Source organism: Lagenorhynchus albirostris, chromosome 10, assembly GCF_949774975.1.
Source record: "Lagenorhynchus albirostris chromosome 10, mLagAlb1.1, whole genome shotgun sequence".
Lineage (NCBI taxonomy): Eukaryota > Metazoa > Chordata > Mammalia > Artiodactyla > Delphinidae > Lagenorhynchus > Lagenorhynchus albirostris.
The window spans coordinates 62,648,635-62,670,538 of NC_083104.1; the positions used below are offsets into that span (position 1 = coordinate 62,648,635).

Consider the following 21,904-nt stretch of genomic DNA (forward strand, 5'->3'; position numbering starts at 1 on the left):
CCACTGCTCCACCAGGGAAGCCCATCCTCTATATTTTTGATTAATCATGAGTAATGGATAGCAGGGAACAGAAGATGTCGTAAAGATAACTCCTTGCTGGTGTTCAGACAGCTTAATTTTTCCTTGACATGGTGTTCTAATCACCTCCTATTTACCCTGTTGGTGGGGAGGGGAAGGGCTTCCCACTCTGTGGTGATGGGGTTGGCCGAAAACACGACACCTGACACTGGACAGGTGAAATCAACAGCAGTTTAATAATCAGAGGTGGTCACGGCCCAGGGGAAGAAACTGTGCATTCCATCAGGGCCACATAAGAGCTATGCTCGGGGAACAGTGAACAGGGACTGTGGAAGGCAGGTTTTGTAGGATCGAGAGAGTGAGGCGTCCCTGCTTCCTTAGAAGGGTGTGGTCGGCTTGTTTGAATAAGTAGGCACTGCACCTGGTCTGTTTGATAGGGAAGGTTAGGGGACCTTATCTGGGGGAGCAGAGTGGGGAGGTGAGCTTGCAATTAGACCAGCTGAGGCCCTCCCAATTCTACCAGGTGCCAAGCAGGTAGTATTGGGCTTTAATTTTAGACTTTACACTACACATGGCTTCTAACTATGACGATCATTATAGAGAAGAAAAAAGTCAGAAATTAATAACCCAGAGGGAGGGGATATAGGTATACATATAGCTGATTCAGTTCATTGTAGAGCAGAAGCTAACACAACACTGTAAAGCAATTATATTCAAAAAAAATAAAAAGCCATAGACTGGGAGAAAATACTTGCAAAGTTAAAAAAGGAAAAAAAAAAAAGAAGAAGAAGAAAAAAATCAATTAGTGACCAGGATTAACAACAAACTCCTTAGGAGAGAACCTTGGTCTAGCTCTTCCTTGCTCTCCAACAATACCTTCTACCCACTCCTCACTTGCATGCTGCTCTTTAACCACAGTAGATCACTTGAGTTCTTTGAACTTGTGCTGACCTTCCAAGCACACGTTATTAACTTTGCCTAGATTATCCCTCCTCCATCCTCAGCTCACTTAGAATTCGTATTCATCCTAAAAATCCTAATCCAGCTCCTTTATAATATTTTTTGGCGTTTGCACCAGGCAAAATCTGCCCCTCCCTCCTTGGGGCACTGCATCATTCCATACATGTCTTAAGCATATTGTATCATCATTACTCTTCAATTGTATCTCCTCTCTACTGGACCATTTGTCCTATAACAATTAGGAAACTATGGTATTTATCTTGGCAGTCTCAGGATAGAACACATGATATGTCTTCAGTAAAGATCTTTAGGATGACTTGACAGGGCAGACTGACAAATAAATGGAGTTAAATGAATAAATGAATCATAGAAAGAATATGATCTTAATATGCCTCGGTAAAATGTTCTAGAGAAGGAGTTTAAACTCTGAATATTTTAAGTAACAATTTATTTTCCCATATTTCAATTAAATGTGTTTACCATCAAAGATCTGAGTATGTGATCCATGTTAATATAATGAGCAAATATTTTCTCAGCCAAAATCAAATAGGGTTATTATCTTGGTTACTTCGTGGGAAATTACTATAGGCAAACACAACTTTTATTATGCTACTTTAAGTATTGAAATTTACTCAAAGAATGAAAAAACTACCTACTCAGAATGCTTGGAAAATTAAGGAAGATAACTAGTATTCAGTCAGTAATGCTGAAACTTTGAAATGGAGATAATACTCGAACTGCATTAAAATTTGGAAGGGGGATTATTCTAAGTTTGAATAGCCTTGAAATTCACTAGAATTGATTTTTTTATTGACAAGGAGTTCTCTGTCAAATATATCATCTTGATCCACTCCTTCTAGCGCCATAAAAAGTAGGTTTTTTCTCTGTAGTACAAAAATGTATTAAAAGAAAATATATTAAATCTCCATTAATGTGAAGCCTGACCGTAGATTGCTTTTTGACAACTTAACCCGGCAGGATTGTACTGATGTTTCTTTAGATTATTCATTTTGAGTGAAGTTCTCTCAGAATATTCTCCAATTAAAGATTTTATTTCAAAAACATATATTTTCTACCAAACTGGCTGATAGCCAAGTGAGGCATAAATGGAACATGCTTTGAATCCTATTTTTTTTTTTTTTTTTTTTTTTTTTTTTGCGGTACGCGGGCCTCTCGCTGCTGTGGCCTCTCCCGTTGCGGAGCACAGGCTCCGGACGCTCAGGCTCAGCGGCCATGGCTCACAGGACCAGCCGCTCCACGGCATGTGGGATCTTCCTGGACCGGGGCACGAACCCGTGTCCCCTGCATCAGCAGGCCGACTCTCAACCACTGCGCCACCAGGGAAGCCCTGAATCCTATTGTTAAAGATTCTTAACTAATGGTTAGAAATAGTCTCATTAAAAGTGGTTATATTTTACTCAGCACAACCAACTTTGGGGCCCAGTTTTTGAAAAGAGACATAGTGAATCTCCTTTTAGAAGAAAATAGTTTCTGAGCTCAGCATGACATTATAATTAAGAGGCAAGAACTAGGAGCAAGCATTGTAAATCAAAGTCTTTATGAGAATATATGACCGCACGCTGTAATAGGTGTTCCCCATCCAAAAGGAGCATCTCTCATGGAATTGCAAACACTGTTAAGTCAGATATATTGAATCAGCAGACTGATTAGAACCTGCTCTCTTTGGAAATAGGATTAAGTTCTAAAAATCTGAAAATAGAATGAATTAGTTGCACTCTAAGAGTTAGAAAGTAAACTGCTTCCAAAGACAGGATACTCTAAAAGGGCTTGTAAACTTTTTGTGATGCCTGGACTATCTAACTGGATTGGATTTCAAAAATTGAATGGGCGAGTACTGTATTTTAATAATGATAAAATTAACCTCCCAAAAAACAATTCAGGCAGAAACCCCAAAACTGCTATACTTTGTTAATCTGACCAGCTATTTGGTAGAATAAATCCTGTGAGAACAGAGATTTGCTTGATTTTCAGTCATTAATACAAAACCATTTGTAGGATTGGAGATATTCTCAGCTAAATAAATCTCATTTTGATTCTCTAGTTGGAGATTCAGGTCTGAATAGCGTTCAGATCTGAAGAAAAGGGGGAAATGTATGCTGTAAGCCAAAGGGGCCTCCAATATATAAAATTACAGCTTCTTTAAAGGTCTAGGAATATTTATCAGCAGATTATTTTCATATGATTGGTTTAAAAATTTCAAGAATTGAGGAAATTTACTTGGTGTTTTTAATCCCAAGATCTCTGGAGGGTTAAATGTCTGTTCTTCTCACACAGAAGGAAGGGAGTTTTGGCAAGTCATTACAGCCAGTTTCAAACCTGTTCCTGAAGACTTAATGGCAAAGCCACCAGACTTTTTCTTCGTTTAATCAAGTATATCAGAAGGGTGTTCCTGATTCCCAGCCAGCACCTCCTCTACTGTAATTCACCACCTCTCTTTTAATAACAAAAAATTGGGCTGCTTTGTAAACCCTCACTAACTCAAGTCTTGTCAGAACTAAGCTATTTCCAATTCCCTTTAACTGTTCCTCATTAAAAAAATATAAATAAATAAATAAATAAACTTTTGCTGCTCTAATTTAATGAAGATTTAAATATATTCTAGCAAGTAATAAAAAATTATCCAAAACATCACCTTTTGCTCAATATTTCACTTTAGCTAATTGATGTCACTGTTGCATGGTGAACAGGGAAAAGCTAGGGGATAATCAGATCCCACTTAAGGTCCATTTCAACAACTCACTAGCCCTGCAGCTTTGGGAAATTTAGTTGACATTTTGGAGCATCAAAATTTTCACAGAGTTGTGAGGATAGTAAAGCATTTAGCTCAGTGTCTGACATGCTAAAGTACTCAGTATGGCAGCCATTGTGATTGTATTATTTAACCATTAAAAATTACCAAGTCTAAAACCAACTTACTTTCCTTGTAGCAGAAGGCCTTTTATATCTTTTCCATGGAATTAGAATTGATGAAGCTTATTCTACCCTAAAGGAAGACGCTTATCATCATCCTAATTGCCATATACGAGGCCCCCTTATTTTTACAATCCTATGAGCAAAAAATTTCTTTAAAATCGTGTGGAATAAAATTGGAAATTTAAGAGACCTACACAGGTGCAAACTAAATTAATTCATTCAATGAATGTTTAACAAAAACGACTATGTTTTCTCAAATAGTTTATAGTAGAAAAAAAAAAAACCAGTATGCATACTTTAATATGGTTTACTAAGCGCCTTAAAAGAAATAGTTGCATGGTAGACAACTGCCCAAGAAGAACCAATTGGTATAGATTTGGGTCCTGGGCACTTTTCCATTGTTAAAGAAATTGGGAACACATTTACTTCTTGAACTAACCTAAATTAAGAGATGTCTCTCTAGTCTAGACCATATGCTAATTCGGTAACCAGATTTTGTTAAATTTTTGAGACATGCAAAGATCCTAAAATAGTCTCACCCAAAGACATATGTTTAATCAGATTGGAGTTTACCAACTCATGTTTTAAAAAATTAAACTGGCAACTTAGAATAAAATGATTTGACAATTGACAAGATATCTCAAATCTTTACCTTTCTATTTTTGTAGCACAGTTTTTACTACTGTCTTCAAAACAGTTGTTCTTTATCCTCCTTCCACCAGGAAAAATAAAATAATTTTTCTCCTGTAACTTTCATTTAAATAATCCTATAATTTATAGGTGTTATTTATAAAATTGAGCTACTCTAAAATTCTTTCAAACACATTAAGCTTATGAATTAAATGCATAGTGATATCATTTGTTGAGAAACAGTACCTAACCATAGCCTTGATTTTATCCTGAGAAATAATTGTGAGGAAGGGAACAGATAAATTACTTACAAGGAAAAAGTGTATTCTTTCATGGAAAAAAATTAATCACTCTGAGACAATATATATTCGCAATATTTGATTTCAAGGAAATATCCCTTCATCTTTCCTTCCCTTAATACAATTGCTCAATAAAAATAATAATCCATTTATTTAGAATATTAAAATGTGCCCTTCAGTTTAATTTTAACTTTTTACCTATTGCTATCAGACTCAGATGATTAGGAAGAAAAATTAGTCAATAAGAGAGAGAGAGATCTTCAACATTCTCTGAAAAGGACAGCAGTACCCACATTGAGACTAAAAAATAATGTCTATATCCAACTTATTTCCTCTACAGAGTCCAGTATATTGTTGAACATATTGTAATAAGGACAGTCACAAATGCACGTTCATCTGATTATTTTGTTCCTGCTTTATAATCACTTGTATTACATCCTCATCTCAATCTTAGAGAAGATGATTATTGGCAGGAGATTAAGTCAAAGACCCCAACACCAACACATTAAAATATGATGGCTGTAAAGCCTTAGTTAAGGCTTTAGTTAAAAATTCTTACTTCCTAAAAGTTCATAGGGGAAAAAAATGATAGAAAATGGAATAAGCTATAAATTTAAGTTTGACACAGACAATAAATTACAGAATTGAAGTATCAGAAACCTCATGTCCCCTGCCAACAAACTGTACTCTTTTGAAAATTATGGGCTTCATCAAGGGGTGATTAAAACTGAAACCAATCCAAGGATTCAATGAAAGCTTAATGTCTGATTGGAAGGGATGCCTGTATTTCAATTTGGAGAAAATTTTGCTTTTAAAAATAGTATTATTTTTTAAAGTGATTCTGGTTCCTCATTAATTAAAGTATATGCTATAAAACAGAATGTGGTTTAAAAAATCTGGTTGGGGGAGAGAATTAATTGTCCATCTATCTTAAGACGAAGTAAATGTGCTTTTTCTATCTTCAAGGCGTTCCACAGCACAGACCCTAACAGAATATTGTAATGACACTGCGCCACCATCCTACCCCCTAATTGTGCTGTTCTGTAAGATATTAAAGGGATCTCAGAAAAGCTTCTGTGATTTAAAATATTCCAAAATGTTAATCCTCTCCCAAATAGATGAGTCTCTGATGATTATAGTTTTAATTTACTCACTCAACTCAGAAATAAGTCCCTTTGATTTTAATGGCATAGGATGAGTTCTATTGTATAAACAGATGGGCAAAAAGATAGAAATTACCAGATTTATTTTTTTAAAAACAACAACCATGAAAGAAACAACACAATACCATTCAAGAAATATTACTGAAAATATTAATAAACTCTCATAAATCTTGGGATAATACTTTTGTTATTTAAAAATTCTTACAAAGTAAAATCTCTTATTGAGGAATACATAACATGGGAAAGCCAGCAAAAAAAAAAAAAAGTGGAATTATAAAAGGCTCTAAAGAAAAACAAACATCATGTTATATCCTGTGACCTTTGAAGAATTCAAATATTTATTGTCCAAAACCAACATCTTAGCCAAGAGACCATTATCCACACTAGATAATTTTATTAGATATTTTAATTTAGATATGATATTTAAACTTAGATATTTTAAACTAGATATCATGATATTTACATGTTGTGGTACTAAAAATAAAAATAATAGTTTTACCGAAGAGTATGTTTTATTCAAAATTAAAAACACAAAACCTCTCCCAAATGAACTTGCATTAGGTTCAATGCAAAGCAATACCACCATAGACATTTATGAAATGGGTTTGTGATGCAATTTGAAATTAAGCTAATCATTCCTCATTTTTAATGACTGACTAATAGATTATAATCTCTAAAATCCACTGAATTGGAAGAGAAGAGAGCTGGCCAGCACGAGGGAAGGACACTGTGGCAGAACAGCCCCTATTCTCTCTTCCTGGCTACTGAGTGGGAGAGCTTCTCCCATTTCTGTGAAGGCAGGCACTTGTGACCAGATTTTGGAAATGTCCATCTGAAATGGGGAGAAGGTCTATGGTGAGGGAACACTTCTACTATGACTCCACATAATATTTAACTCTAGAAAATAGGATAAGGGGCATCTAGTGAAGGTGTCACTTCTTGAAGCCTCCTGAAACCTCCTGAAGTTGGTGTTTTACGCCCATCTCATCTTTCAATGAACCATAGAAGGTCAAAATTCAGAAGAGAAGCTAGAGAAAAAGTTACAGATGGCCCCCTCACCTCCCACCTCCAGTTCAAGGCATTCAGATATATAGAGCATAGACTCTGGGCCACAGGTGGATAATTGGGAATTTGTTATCAGAGATACATGATATAAGAGATACTGCCAACCAATGTTCACCTATATACCACTTAGAATATCCCACTAACAATTCCTACTTTTTTAGACAAAAGAATATATAACAGTTTTATTCTCCAGATCATGCTAAAATAACAAGAATATAGGCTTATAAGCCAGTGGTCAAAATACCACCTGGTTGCAAACATTAACATTCTGACAAATTATAACATTATTTGAAACACTATAATTGCACAGAAAAAAAATGGGCTTCATGCAAAGATAAATTGCCAAAATAAATATCATAAAAATAACATAAGAAATGTATCATGTCATAGACTTGGTAATTGATTTCACTTCAATTCTGATATGATCCTCCACTGGGGCTTCATTTGAGTATTTGTAATGACTTATGAAACAAGGGGCTTTAATTTAATTTACCTACTGAAGCAGAATCCTGTAATTTTATAGTTAATGACTCAATAGCAAGTCAAAAATACCCTGGAGCCATGTGAAAGTAGCTGGGTCATTGGAAGGGATTTCAACCCCTCCCTCCCATTCATGGAGGTCAGATCAATGGCTGAGGAAAATGGACAAAGATGTTCAGACCATGATGGGATTTAAGAGGCTAAGTTGGATGTTTGGCTATAATATTTCCACCCTGTGGAAGCCACTATTAATCATCCAATTTCAAAGGTGGCCAGTTGCCCACACGTTACCCCATTTTACCTCTACTCTATTGATCAATGTGAATAGAGGTAGAAGCTCTTAAATATTAATAACCATTTAAAATTCCAAAGGACAGGGATGTACCCAAATCTGAATCAAGTTTCTCAGAGCTGCTTAGTAGCTTGGATAACTCCAGGCTCCTACAAAGACTCTACCAATAAATCAGTGATGTCTCCGATTCTATCCAAGATGCTTTCACTACGTCATCCTAAACTAAGAGCAGCATTTTATTTTAGTAAAGGCAGAACTTGAAAACAGAATGTTTTTTTAAACATAACAAAAATGACATAAGCAATTTTAGAAAACATCACCAAAATTCACTCTGCTTCTGAGCCAACACTGACCTTCTGTTCCAAAAGCAATGTGTTTGTTGGGATTGCTGCAAAAGCCTTGTAGCTGGACTTGGTCTTGTATTGCTAGAATGGGGGTAACCAGAAAGCAAGAGTGGAGTTGAAAAGTGGAAAGAACGTGACATAAATTTAGACTAGTTCTACCAAGTTAAACCACATGTTATCAAATGAAGAAAACAGTGATTATGCTTCAACAACTTGTTTTGGACAGAAAAAAATTAGTTTATCATGTTAATATTTTATTAGAATGAGAAGCAAAGAAATATCACAGTAAAATATCAGCCTAGGGGTTATAGGCAAGTATATGCTATATCATTTCAGAACTTAAAAACATTCATTTTTACAAAGTTATATATAGATTTCTCATTAGCAGCATACCCTGAGAAGAATACTATTGTATAAATATTTGGGGTATTTTTGCTTGATTCTCAAAGGAAAGCAATTCTTTTTTTATAGTGTCATAATTAACAAATATTATGCCAATAGGTTTAATTGAACTCAATACATTCTCTTGCATCATTCATAAAAACAATGATCAGAACACGTAAAATTTAGCAGTAATTTTTAGAGAGTAGTATATTTTGAATAGAAGTGATATCAGCAATTTAACTCCATAATGGAAAAACTAGAAGGCTGTGCTCTTGATCTTAATTTCATTTTTTTAAACCTCATCACCCTTTCCTGCACTTTCTAATACAGTGATGTTAATGAATCAAATGATAAAACATTCTGAGTTTTCTTTTCTTTTTTTTTTTTTGTGGTACGCGGGCCTCTCACTGTTATGGCCTCTCCCATTGCAGAGCACAGGCTCCGGACACGCAGGCTCAGCGGCCATGGCTCACGGGCCTAGCCGCTCCACGGCATGTGGGATCCTCCCGGACCAGGGCACGAACCCGTGTTCCCTGCATCAGCAGGCGGACTCTCAACCACTGCGCCACCAGGGAAGCCCAACATTCTGAGTTTTAAGTAAAACTCAGAGTAATTTAGTTCAGTTTTGGGAAGTATTTGGGGGAGAGGGTTGAGCGTGAGAAAGTTGTAGAAACCAGTATCATATACATAACCAAAGGCCCAGTTTTGATATTGTTCTGGGTCCCAAGCTGCTTAACTAAGCTCAAGGTTCCTCTCACTTCAAAAGCTCTTAGGCAACTTCCCTACTCGCCCAGAGCCAGCAGGAAACTGGCACGCAGCTCCAGGCTGTCTTCATCCCCTGGAAAGAAGACCAAAGGATCTACAGAAGAAGACACGGTAATCAAGTAAAATAAAACCTTGAATTTTATGGATGGGATTGGTGTACCCTCATTCAGCTGGTGTGAGGAAGGTAAGAGGCTGGCACATTCATATTCCTTAGGAAGAAGTTCAAGTAGAAAAAAATCAAAATGTCAGACATGGAAGAAGAAAGTCTCTGGTCCCTTCAAGACTTGAGCTTACCTACTGAAGCAGAATTCTGTAATTTTATAATTAATGACTAAAGTCATTAATTATAAGTCTCTCTATTGATCCAGTGCTGCTATGGTCTCCAGAAAATAATGTATTTGGATAAGCAGTAAAATAAAATGCCATCTCAGCATGTGGAATTAGAGCTGACATCTATGACTAGGCGAATAACATGCATTGCCTCATTTAATTTTGCAGAGTCCCTATAACTAAAGAGTCATTAGGAAAAGAAGATGTGGTGAGCTCAGGTGACTCATCTAAGACCACAGCCCATAAAAAACAGATTTGGAATCTAGGTCCATCTGGATCCAATATCCATGCTTCTCTATAAGATACTTTTTCCCAAGGAATATCTAAACAGACAAATAATGCAGAATAAAATATGTTATTAATACTCCACAATGGTTTGTGGATATTTAACTGTAGCAATAGTTGCAACAATAATAATAGATAACAATCACTACAAGCCAGGTACTCTTCTGAAACCTTAATGTGTATTATCTCATTTAGTTTTCACAACAAACCTATTATGTAGGTATTACATTATGTTTACCTTATATATGGAAACTAAAACAAACAGATGTTAAGAAACTTATCCAAGGTCACTAGCTACTAAATCATAGCTGGGATTTGGACAAGGGTGCTCCAGCTCAACAACTGTGATTTACCTGCCATATGCTCTTGCCTCTCCTTTCAGGATGCGTAATCATTTATAATGCTTGTTCTCCTATCCACAGCTGTCCTAAAGAATATAGTTGACGAAGCCTCTACAGAGCAATATCTTATTATAAATGTAATGCCATAAAATCTTAGAATTAGAAGTGATATTGAAGGCAATCTGTTTCAACCCCCTCATCCAAGGCATCAATCTCTCTGATTCTCTGTTCAGGCACACCATGAACAATTGCCTACCTCCTAAGGCAGCACATTTAGGTCTAATTGTTAGAATTGGTACAAAATTCCCCTTTATATTGAGCCAAAATATGTTTCCTGCTAACTTACTCCTATAGGACTTTGGTCCTCTTTTTCCCTGCTTGGACTAAGAGCTCCCTTCTGTGTGATAGTTATACTGCTGTTTCCACCTACCCCTTCCTTACTGATCCTCAGCTGAAGAATTTCACTATCCCTTTCCTCTGTCAATATTCCTTTAAATATTTTTAATTTAATTTTTATTTTATATTAGATTATAGTTGATTTACAATGTGTAAAAAAATGATACAAATGAACGTATTTATAAAACAGACTCACAGACTTCAAAAAAAAATGTACAGGGACTTCCCTGGTGGCGCAGTGGTTAAGAATCTGCCTGCCAGTGCAGGGGACACGGGTTTGAGCCCTGGTCCGGGAGGATCCCACATGCCACGGAGCAACTAAACCCGTGTGCCACAGCTACTGAGCCTGCACTTTAGAGCCGATGAGCCATAGTTACTGAGCCCACGTGCCACAGCTACTGAAGCCCACGTGCCTAGAGCCCATGCAATGCAACAAAAGAAGCCACTGCAATGAGAAGCCCGCACCCTGCAACGAAGAGTAGCCCCCGCTGGCCACAACTAGAGAAAGCCCACACGCAGCAGTGAAGACCCTACATAGCCAAAAAATAAAAAAATAAAATAAAAATAAAATAAAAGAACATTTACATTTCTTCTAAAAACAAATATATGGTTACCAAAGTGGAAACGTGGGGAGAAGGATAAATTAGGAATCTGGAATTAACACACTATTATATATAAATTTTTAAAGGTGTGTTTATCTAGATGTATTTTTAACACAAAGTAGAATATCATCATCACTGACATGATATTGACAATAAACTCAATTAATACAGTGAAGATGATACTCATTGGCATTGCCTCCTTGGTTTTTGTGGTGTGTTTAGAATACACAGAATGAAGTTGAGGTCATTTTATATTGTTGGATCACATTGTGTATGCTATTACCTAAAATTCCTAATCCTTTCGTCTTTTTCTTAACAATTGTTGAAATTAACCTCTATCCTGTAGTTATGCTTTTTTCCTTCTAGATCCAAAAATAGTACTTTAGGTATTATCTCTATCCAATTTCACTGATTAGATTTGTCAGTCATTGTAAACTGCAAAGATAATAATTTTGTATTATTTCATGAACCATTTTTTAGGCATATCATCTTTATCTTCATTCAAGTCACATACAAGGATAGGGAGCTCTTGCCTACTGCATTCTGCCAACCTGGTGGGCATCAATCCATCTTGTAAATTTATTTGGATACGGCAGTTCAACTAATAGATTCACTCAACAAAATATTATTGAGTATCTACTTTGTGACATGCATTGCTCTAAGTATTGGTGATTCAGCAGTAAACAAACACACAAAGCCTTTACTCTCTAGAGCTTACATCTTAATGAACTGAAACAAACAATAAACAAACAAATAAATAAGAAAGCAAAAGAAAAGCCATAGAGAGATAATAATATGCATAAAATTAAAATAAGGTGATGAGATAGACAGTGATCTCGAGGATGCTTTGGATTAAGCATTCAGAATTCACAGAAATATATCACTACTTCTCAAATATCTCTCCTTGTTCAAGATATCATGAAAGATATCACAAAAGCTAGAAGCTGGAAAGAATTCAATAAATGTCTTTTGCTGAAGAAAATGTCTGACTTCCAGTTATAACTGTTTTGGTAAACATTCACAACCTAAGAATTTGCCATAATTTTCAGAATTTACCTTCCATTTTTTGTGTTAAAAAAACAGCTTGCTTCTTTTTTCTGGTAAATCTCCTCTTTCCCATCATTTACAATACTTCTTTTGCAATAAAATTAGAAATTTCATCTGTTTTTTGAGATACAATTTATCTAGACCAGGAGATATGAACTTATTTAGAGCAACTAGTTGTCCTTTCTAGTTCTTCATCTATCTTGGGCTTTATGCATCTCTAAGACATATGTAGCCTTTCCTTCTCAGTCCAAACATCATTCTTGTTGCCATAAGAGATACTTTTTGTGTTCAGTATATTTCTTTTAGGTTCTCCTAACAATATCCAAATTTGGAGCATATTTCTTTTTTAGTATGTCAAGGCTTCCAGGTATGAAAGCAAATTCATTGGTTTCCCTTCCTTGGCTTAAAATTACAGATCACTCTAGTCACTGTAATTATAACTTAAATAATAAGAATAGGCTGTAATATTACAGGCTGGAATCACCATTAGCTAGTCATACAAGGTAGAACCGACCAGCCTGACTTTGAATCCAGCAAAAAATTCAGTGATAACTACTATATCTCTCCAATTTGCAATCTATGTTTTTAGTCATCTTTCCATAAATATCTGTTAAATATTCACTACATAACAGGTACAGGGCAAAGTTTAGGTTTAAAAAAGGAAATTGGGGCTTCCCTGGTGGCACAGTGGTTGAGAGTCCGCCTGCCGATGCAGGGGACATGGGTTCGTGCCCCGGTCTGGGAAGATCCCACATGCCGCGGAGCAGCTGGGCCCGTGAGCCATGGACGCTGAGCCTGTGCGTTCGGAGCCTGTGCTCTGCAACAGGAGAGGCCACAACAGTGAGAGGCCCGCGTACCACAAAAAAAAAAAAAAAAAGGAAATTGCATTTTGTATGTAAGTTTATCAGAGCTAATTCTATTTATAGGCAGTGCTAGATATTGTAACATAAATCTTGGGTGTGAAGGTGGGGATAGCAAGAACACACCCTTCCCCTTCAGAAAATATTTCCCACCACTCTCCTCACCACCATCCCCATCACTGACACACAAAATTCACCACAGGCTCTAGTAATAAAGACCTATGAGATCTCAAAACAAACTGTACTATTTGCCTTGAGAATCAGGGATTTGAACTCATGGTTACACTTTAAGTACAGGTAAATGGCAGGACCTCAAATTACGTAAACAACAAGACCCTGAGGAAGGGCCTGACCATACTCTCTCAAGAAGCATCACCTCCTTGGATGTCACCCTTTCAAAGAAACCTATCTCCGCCACCCAACATAAATTGGTGACAACCACCTCTTACCCTGCTATACTTTTCTCTATACTTATGATCTTCTAACATACAAGAAAATTTACTTATTGGTGAGGGGGAGGGTCGTGGACTGTTTCTCTTTCACTATAGAATATAAATGTTCTTTTAGCAGGCATTTTTTGCAATTTTATTTGTTTCAGCATCTTCACAACTTTGAAACTTGTACATAATGAGCACTCAATACATATTTATTTTACAAATGAGTGATTTTTTTGAACTCAGATTGACCATTTTTGCTCATAGAGGTACATTTCATTCTGTTCCCAGATTATGTAAGGATCAGCAGAAATGGGGAAAGTCACATAGAGGCTTGTAACCACCAAGTTTTCAGTGTGATATACTTGGAAATGTTATGATGCCTTAAAAGAATAAGAGTTTATAAATAAAACATCAACTATAAAAGTTCATAAAATATCTAAAAGCTCCCAACTGATTCCCTAACCAATCCATGTGTCCAGCTAGGTTTCAGGCCAGGACAGTGACACCACTGGAGCCCGCACAGAGCTTCAGACAATCATCATTGAGGGGCAAAATGTATGAGGTTTTGATGTAATGGCCATCCCAAATTTCCATATGGAACATCATGATAACTCACTAGGAGAAAAATGTAAATTATAATGAAGGCAAAAGATATTGGGAACCCAAATACAACTCCATAGATTAATTTTCTGATATTCAGGTTTTCCCAAGGGGAAAAAGTGTCTCAGACAGTATACACATTGATCAAAGAGCCATGGGAGCAACATTCAGGGAGACATCCATCCTGTCTAGGACCATGATTATAATGTGAAATAATATTTTTCAACCATATCTGAAATTAAAATATAGCCGTTATACTAATAAAAGCAGATTCAGAACTTTAAGATTCTATCTATGAGAAAGAAACATCAAACATACCTTATACCTGAATTTAGCTCAGCCTAAGCTAGCTGTTCCAGTTCATTTTCATATCAAAGGACAGTAAGGCCAGACTTGGAACTAATATCTTTCAAGCATTGATGTTTTAATTTGATGGCTATCTGTATTCTAGGACCTCTTTCCTTTCAGGATCTGGCACTGAGTGAAGCTGATCTAAATCTGAAACTCTTTGACTTCAAAGAGGGTCCTGTGCTCAGATTAGCACCACAGTGGAACGAGCCAGACAAGAAACAGTCCCTAAAAGCATATAAATTTTTTGATATCCCAAAGCTTTTGTCTATTTCCTCCTATCAATCTATAAAGTAATCTTAGCAATTTAAACAAAACGAGTCAAACATCAAAAGAAACTACGATAAGATTTATCTCTTCCAGTATCCAACAGTATCCATTTTACTGAACTTTTTACACTCAAGTTACAATTCTTGCAAAGAATAGTTTTATATATATATATATATATATATATATATATATATATATACACACACATACTGATTTTTTACCTACAGAGAGAACAGCAAGAAGCAAGGAGGAAATAAATATGACAAATATTTATATGATATATATATGATAAATATGACAAATAAATATGTCTCGAGAGAAACCAATTTTGTAAAAGTTATTATAAATTTTACCCATTATAAGAAACATTTTTTCTGTTCAAAGGAACAGATAAAAATGGATTAGTTATAATCATTCTCCATATTTTCATACATGTTCATCAAATTTAAGAAGCATTTCTACAAGTTGAACTTTATTAACTTGGATATAAAGAAAATAAGCAGAAAAAATAAAGCTAACACTGAAAATTCTTCAATATTGGGGGCAGTAAATGAGCTGGGGAGGAACAGGTCTTCAAAAAACTTGATTTTAGGGCAAAAAAGGACTTCATCAGAAGCCACTCTGGGCTCACTCTTTTCCAACTCTCCAAAAATGGGACAAAACATGAACAAAACAGAGTGAACCACAAACAGAAACCCTCTAAGAAGCCTGTGGAGTAACACTACTTTTCATAGAGGTAAAGAATAAGTGTAAGGCAGTATGGTTTAAGAGACAATTGCCAATAAATTCAGGAAAAAGTAATGTTTAGATCACCAGGGGTTTTTTTTCAATACATTACAAATGAATTCCATAATCACACATATGTATTGAAAAGATAATCATCAGGTCATTTCACCTCAAATAAATCATATTTTCAAACTTAGAGAGAAAGTTAGATTTCCTCCAACCCATTTGCTTTGAAGTTTAAAATACAAGGACTTAATAATCTTGAAAAATACATTTTAAAATGATTCAAATATTATACAAATTGATAATTCTAATCATCATTTCATTCCTTCATAAGAATTAATAAATAAGGCTAAAATGATAATTAATATGAGTTATTGCTTTGTAGCAATAAATCTCAGTAATAAAGAACATGGCTTCAGGAATCAGTAGATTTCAATTAATATAAATGTCAGCTCTGCCAGTATAAGAAATGTAACCTGGGCAAGTTATTCACTGAACTACAGTTTCTTGGTATACAGAATGAAGAAAATAATATTACCAATCTCATATGGTCATGACAAAATTAACTAACATGGTCCCTGTTAATTAAATTTTAACTACTTTGCTTAACTACTAGGATAGTCCTTGACTCACAGAAAGTATTTGATATCTGTTACTGTAATTATCATTACTATCATCACTATTCGATGATAAGGCCAATCTTCTTACATGCCCACATATACTCCTCTGGGATCATCTTCTGTATATTTGGTGGAGTTGTTTACCATTTCTGAAATGCCACCTGCTTTCCTCTTCATTAAGCTAAATCCTAAACATTTCCGACAGGCCTGACATTTATGATAACTTCCCTTACTAAACATATCCCATAATAATATTTCTCTTATACTGAATTCAGTGAACTCTTATACACAATCTGTATTACATGATATTAATATTGCCTTATCCTTGTTTTCTAGCTTTACTGTAGATTTAATAACTCTCTATGGCTTCTCCACATTATATATATGTATATGTTGTTTTGCTGAATAAAATATATTTTTAAGATAAAGGATTATTTTCCTTTAAAATAAAACACATCCACAAAAAAGCTAGCATGGTGGTGGGCATACAGTAGACGTCTAATGCATGCTTTTTAAGTTGAATTGTACTGTAACATATTAACAGCATCACGTGGGCTGTTTCATCTTTTCCATGGTAAGTTCATCATCCCAACAGTGACAGAGTTGAATACAATCTCCATGGAACCAACTTGGACACTCTAAAATGGTGTTAATTCAATGCACTGAACTGAAAATCCAAACCCCCTCCTAATACAGACACTTTCATAATTTTATTTCATTTATAGAATACTGACTGAATCCTAAGTGTCTAAACTCCATATCTTAAATTACATGAGAACAGTTGGGAAGCTGCTACACTCTAGGGCAGAGTTGCCTTCCTCCAGGAAAAAGGAACAATGAATGCTATGAGTAACTCCTTCAAATGTTTCCCTTCTCATATTAAAGTAAATGCTGATTTCACATCCTTCCTCAATGGGTCGCTTCAGAGCATTTAAAAGTCAATACTTCTCTCTTAACTTTACTTCCCTCTACCCAGCCTGTCCATCCTTTCTGTATTTTATAATCATTAAGTATTCAGTGTTCATAATAAATCAAATAATTTTCACATACAAAGGAAATTTCTATTCTCTTTGCCCAACATATATATAGCTAAATCCATATTGATTTAGCTTGAGGTGTATGGAGAGCAATAAAGAAATCATCATGGTGGAAGGGGAAGAAAATTACTACTAATAAATAAATGCCAGTAAAGGAAATAGAAAGTTGTCAGATTGTCTGGGCAGTTATATGGGGCTTGATATATGATAATAGTCCATTTTACAGTAATCCTGTCTACTATTTTATCAGTACAGGATATTTTGATGGATAATAGGGTCCATGTTATTAAAGAATCAGAAATGTATCATATTCCCAAATTCCATCTAACTGCTCTAAATTCCATCTTCGGGTCAATAATATAACTCATATTATGCCTGGAAAAAATGCCCTTGGAGCCACAGATATAAAAGGTTACCATAAGAGGATTTGCAACATCAAAGAGGCTTTCAGAAACATACACAATTTTAGACCGTTTATAATTCATCTACACATTCAAATATACCAAATCTTAGATCCCCTTGCACTATCTCTTTGTAGGAACAGAAAGAATATCATAATTGATGATTTTTCCCCTGAAAAAAAATGATTCCGTATTTCAAAAGAAACATGCACCATGCAACGTGCAAAAAAAAAAAAAAAATACCTTATGTTTCTTATTTTCAGGGCCTGTTGACATGGACAATGCACAAGGTGAAATCAGCTCGTTGGTTCTTGTTAGAGAGATGGGAGGTGATGGGGATGAAACAGATGACCTGTGGTCAGATATGGAGCTTTCGGATTTCCCAAGTCTTGAAGGCAGGGTAAGATTTGGGTGCAGCGCTGAGGGACTGAGGTGGCGCACCTCGGTGGGCGCATTAGCACGAGGGAGAGCGGAGCACCCCAGTTGGGGAAGAGAGGCAGAGCCAGCGCTGGAGACAGGGTGTGGGGGAGGAGCTAAAGGCGTCTGCCCCGGGCCAGAGAGAGGTGCTGATGCTCTCTTGGATCTGTTTATCAGGTTTGAAAGAGCTGGGGAAGGATGGTAGCATTTCTCTGGAGAGGGGAGCCTGGCTCTTGGGTTGGTGGGAGGAGACACCGAAGACGACGCCGACGAGGCTAACGTAGAAGGATGTGGGGAAATATCCCTGGGCTTTCCTGGGCCCCTGAGGTCAGCATCCTGTCTGCCCTTGGAAAACAAAGGAGAAAAGCTTGCAGGGACAGGAGGCAGACCTGTAGAACTGGAGGTACTGGTTTGCAGCTGGGAAATCATTGGGCTGCTCTTTAAAGAAGTGGGGGATGGCGTTTTCTCTACATTCAAAGAAGCAAGGCTGCTACTGCCCTGTTTCGGGGGAGAAAGGGAGGATGCCAGAGGAAGGGGAGCAGCTTTAGTGGAAAAAGGGAAGGGAAAGGATTGCTGGCTGAGATCAGAAACCTGGTTTTCCCTTTGCTCTGGAGACGCCGCTCGCAGGGAGCAACTTGAGAGGGATTTTTTAGGCGTAGGAGAGGTTTGTTTAATTTTTTGATCGAGTGTGAGGCTGGAAGAAGCCAGGGAGTTGAGAGAGAAGGTGGGACAGGATGCCGGGGAAAGGGGTCTTTGGTGAGAAGGGTTGGACTTGAGGATGGCAGTGAGGAGGGAAAGCCGGGAGGGCACTGGGGATTTCACCCCTGACGTTGAGAAGTTCCCGCTGGATGACACTTCGCTACAGACAGTGGAAGAAGAGCCGTGGAAAGGGGAGGGGAAGGGTTTGGGACTCGGAGAGAGTGAGTGCGTGACGATGCGGACCGGGATGTAGGAGGCTGAATTCGACTTCAGAGAAGCACCGGAGGGCAGCGAAGGAGAAGAGGTTCTCGGACTTTCTCTGGGACTAAGGACATGCGAGGTGACAGTCTTCTTGAGGACTTCAGACGTCAGGCCAGGTTTTTGCTGGACTGCACTTAGACTGGATGAGTGAGAACCTGATAATTGAGCGGGATGGGGGAACTGTGACGTCGAGGACGTGCCCTTCGGTGCAAATAATGGTGCAGAGTGAGCGGAAGTTTGAAAGTACATGGCTGTTTCTTCCACCAGGGCCCCACTGACATCCAGCCTCCTCGGGTGGAACTCCTCCAGGACAGAGGCTCCGGCTAGGTCGACTGGGACAGGTGGTGTTTTCTGATTAGTTGGAGAAACAAAGGAGAAAGCAGGTGGTTTATAGGCAAGCTGCTCAGAGGCAGTGGGAGAAGTTAACTAGAGGAAAGAGAAATAGACAGGGTCATAGGACATCATTTGTGAAACTGTCAAAACATTCTCGTCACTTGTGCATTTATGCAAACAGTCTTATTAGTTTACACAAAAAGAGGCCCTTAAACCTCTGAGAAAATGGCAGAAATTCTGTTTTGCTAATGAGGCATTGCTTTGAATTTGAAATAAAATATAAATAAATGGTGAACTCTTAGATACTATATCTCATTTATTCTCCAGAATGAACATCAATATAAAATTGTATTTGCATGTCTCCCTTTGGAAGATAATTCATTGACAAAAATCTAAAAGAGTTATCTTCTTTTGGAATTGTGTGATTTGAAAAGATTTAAATCACTGTCAATATAAATTTCAAAATGCACTTTGGAAAAGGAAATAGGTCTTCTTCCATTGCAAGAATATAAACCATAATATAATAATAATGACTACAATCCTTAAAAACTTTACCACACTTTGAATGTTAAAAATTCTAAAAACCTGGACTACTCCTACATATTGTAAACCTGAAAATAATGCCCAGAATTCAAAAGATGCAGTGCTTAACATCAACATAACTGTAACAAACTGAGAGACTGAAAGCCAAGGCTGAAACAGAGAGGGAGTTTTAGCTTATGAAAAATATTTTCCCTAATTACTTGCCAGAATGAACAGTTAATAAATGATGTGAGTTATGTTGGAAGGAATGAATAGATACTCTTTCATATGGAAAGAAGCCAGAGTACATTATCTTCTTTTTTTTTAATTGGAGTATAATTGCTTTACAATGTTGTGTTAGTTTCTGCTGTAAAATGAAGTGAATCGGCTATATGCATACCTATATCCCCTCCTTCTTGGACCTCCTTCCCACCTCTGCCTCCATCCCACCCATCTAGGTCATCACAGAGCACCGAGCTGAGCTCCCTGTGCTATAGAGCAGTTTCCCACTAGCTATCTATTTTACACATGGTAGTGTATTTATGTCAAACCTAATCTCCCAATTCATCCCACCCTCCCCTTCCCCCACTGTGTCCACATATCTGTTCTCTATGTCTATGTCTCTATAGGTGCCCTGCAAATAGGTTCATCTAATCTGCCTGAAACAATGCAAGCCACCAATCCCACATCAAATAAAAAGAAAATAAAGAAATATTGTATCACTTTCAAGAGAAGCTAGGGAGAGCCTGTAAAATAACTGAGTAGCTCTCTTCTTGCCCTATTTTTAAAATTATCCACTACCTTAAGACAAATACTGAAATTATAAATGATTCTAAAGCCAAATCTTTTAAACAGAGGTTTTCCTTTAAAATTATTGATTTGAGTCTATTGATCCATAAGAGAAAAGAAAATATTTGTACCTAATACAGAATTTAGGGAATATCTGTTATTCAAAATATTAATTTGTATTTATTAAGTTATATACTTAATTTATTAAGTTATATATTAAGTTGTATAATATTATATACATTGCATTACATAGCAGAAAAGTGTACGACCATAATAATTAAACTTAGCAAGAGCTTCATTTATAAACTCAGTAAAAGATATTTCTTGATTTTGCTCTATAACATGTTAAGAAGGTGTCCATCAGACCTAATGCAAAGATTTTCATATCATAGAGTTTTGAGTTCTAAAAATATTTAAAACTGATAAATTCAAACAACTCATCCCAAACTTCTAAGTTTCTGAGCAAATGTACCGAAAATATTCTTCTCTATTTATATGCAAATTCATTTGTGTATTTGCAACACAGAATTCTTGTCACATAAATTATTTTTGAATACTTTTGGCATGCAACCCAGAATATCTGAAAATCATCAATAATTGAAAATCAAACAGAATTCAATCAAATTGAAAAAGAAAGCTTAACAATTCCTTCACATAAGTTTTGCTTAAAAACAATTCGCTTATCCAGTATTTGTAAAACCAACTCATGTGTTTAGCCATAAGTGAAAGGTCTTCTCTAATTGTTTCCTATGATTGTTCTGTCCTCATGGAAAGAATGAAGAAATTTCGAGGCTATGTACAGTCTCTTTGCATGCTATGCCATAGCTTTTGTTATAAAAAAATTGTAAATTAATAACAGCCACAAAAATTCCATTACCTTTTCTGTCATGTTTCCAAATAACTTCAGTTTATATAACAAACTCATTAATTCATCCTGATTATCTACCAAATTATCATGTTAAAATCTCAGGACTGTGATTTTGAGGGTCTCATCAGAGGAAAAGACTGTTGCCTCTAATTTCCCCAAGACTATGGCTTCTAATTACCAAACATTCTATTACACGAAGTCATATCTTACCTAATATAAGTAACTCTTAATTTTACTGTACTTTCTAATAGCTTATCATTGAAGAACTTCTAAGAAAAGTTCAAAGGGAAAGATTCTGAAAAGTCTAAGAATGTTTTTTATTATATTTTCCTATTTGATGTATTAATAAGCATTTGCAATATGTTTTTTTCTGATTTG

General features: G+C 36.3%; 1 protein-coding gene across 13 annotated transcripts in view; it reads right to left on the reverse strand.

Moving 5' to 3' along the window:
- Positions 1-21,904, reverse strand: part of MLIP (muscular LMNA interacting protein) — a 301,391-nt gene that overhangs the window by 131,975 nt on the left and 147,512 nt on the right. For 11 of the 13 annotated variants that reach the window (XR_009542909.1, XM_060162533.1, XM_060162528.1 and 8 more), the window contains exons 4-5: positions 17,881-19,365; positions 8,195-8,266 (exon numbers count right to left, since the gene is read on the reverse strand). The exons of 1 other annotated variant lie outside the window; for it this stretch is intronic. Coding sequence is in view for 11 of the 12 variants with exons in the window: in XM_060162533.1 (XP_060018516.1) it covers positions 8,195-8,266; positions 17,881-19,365 (1,557 nt within the window). In the remaining variant the exon portion in view is untranslated. The remainder of the gene's footprint in view (positions 1-8,194; positions 8,267-17,880; positions 19,366-21,904) is intronic. One more of the 13 variants, XM_060162535.1, reaches the window with a different exon arrangement.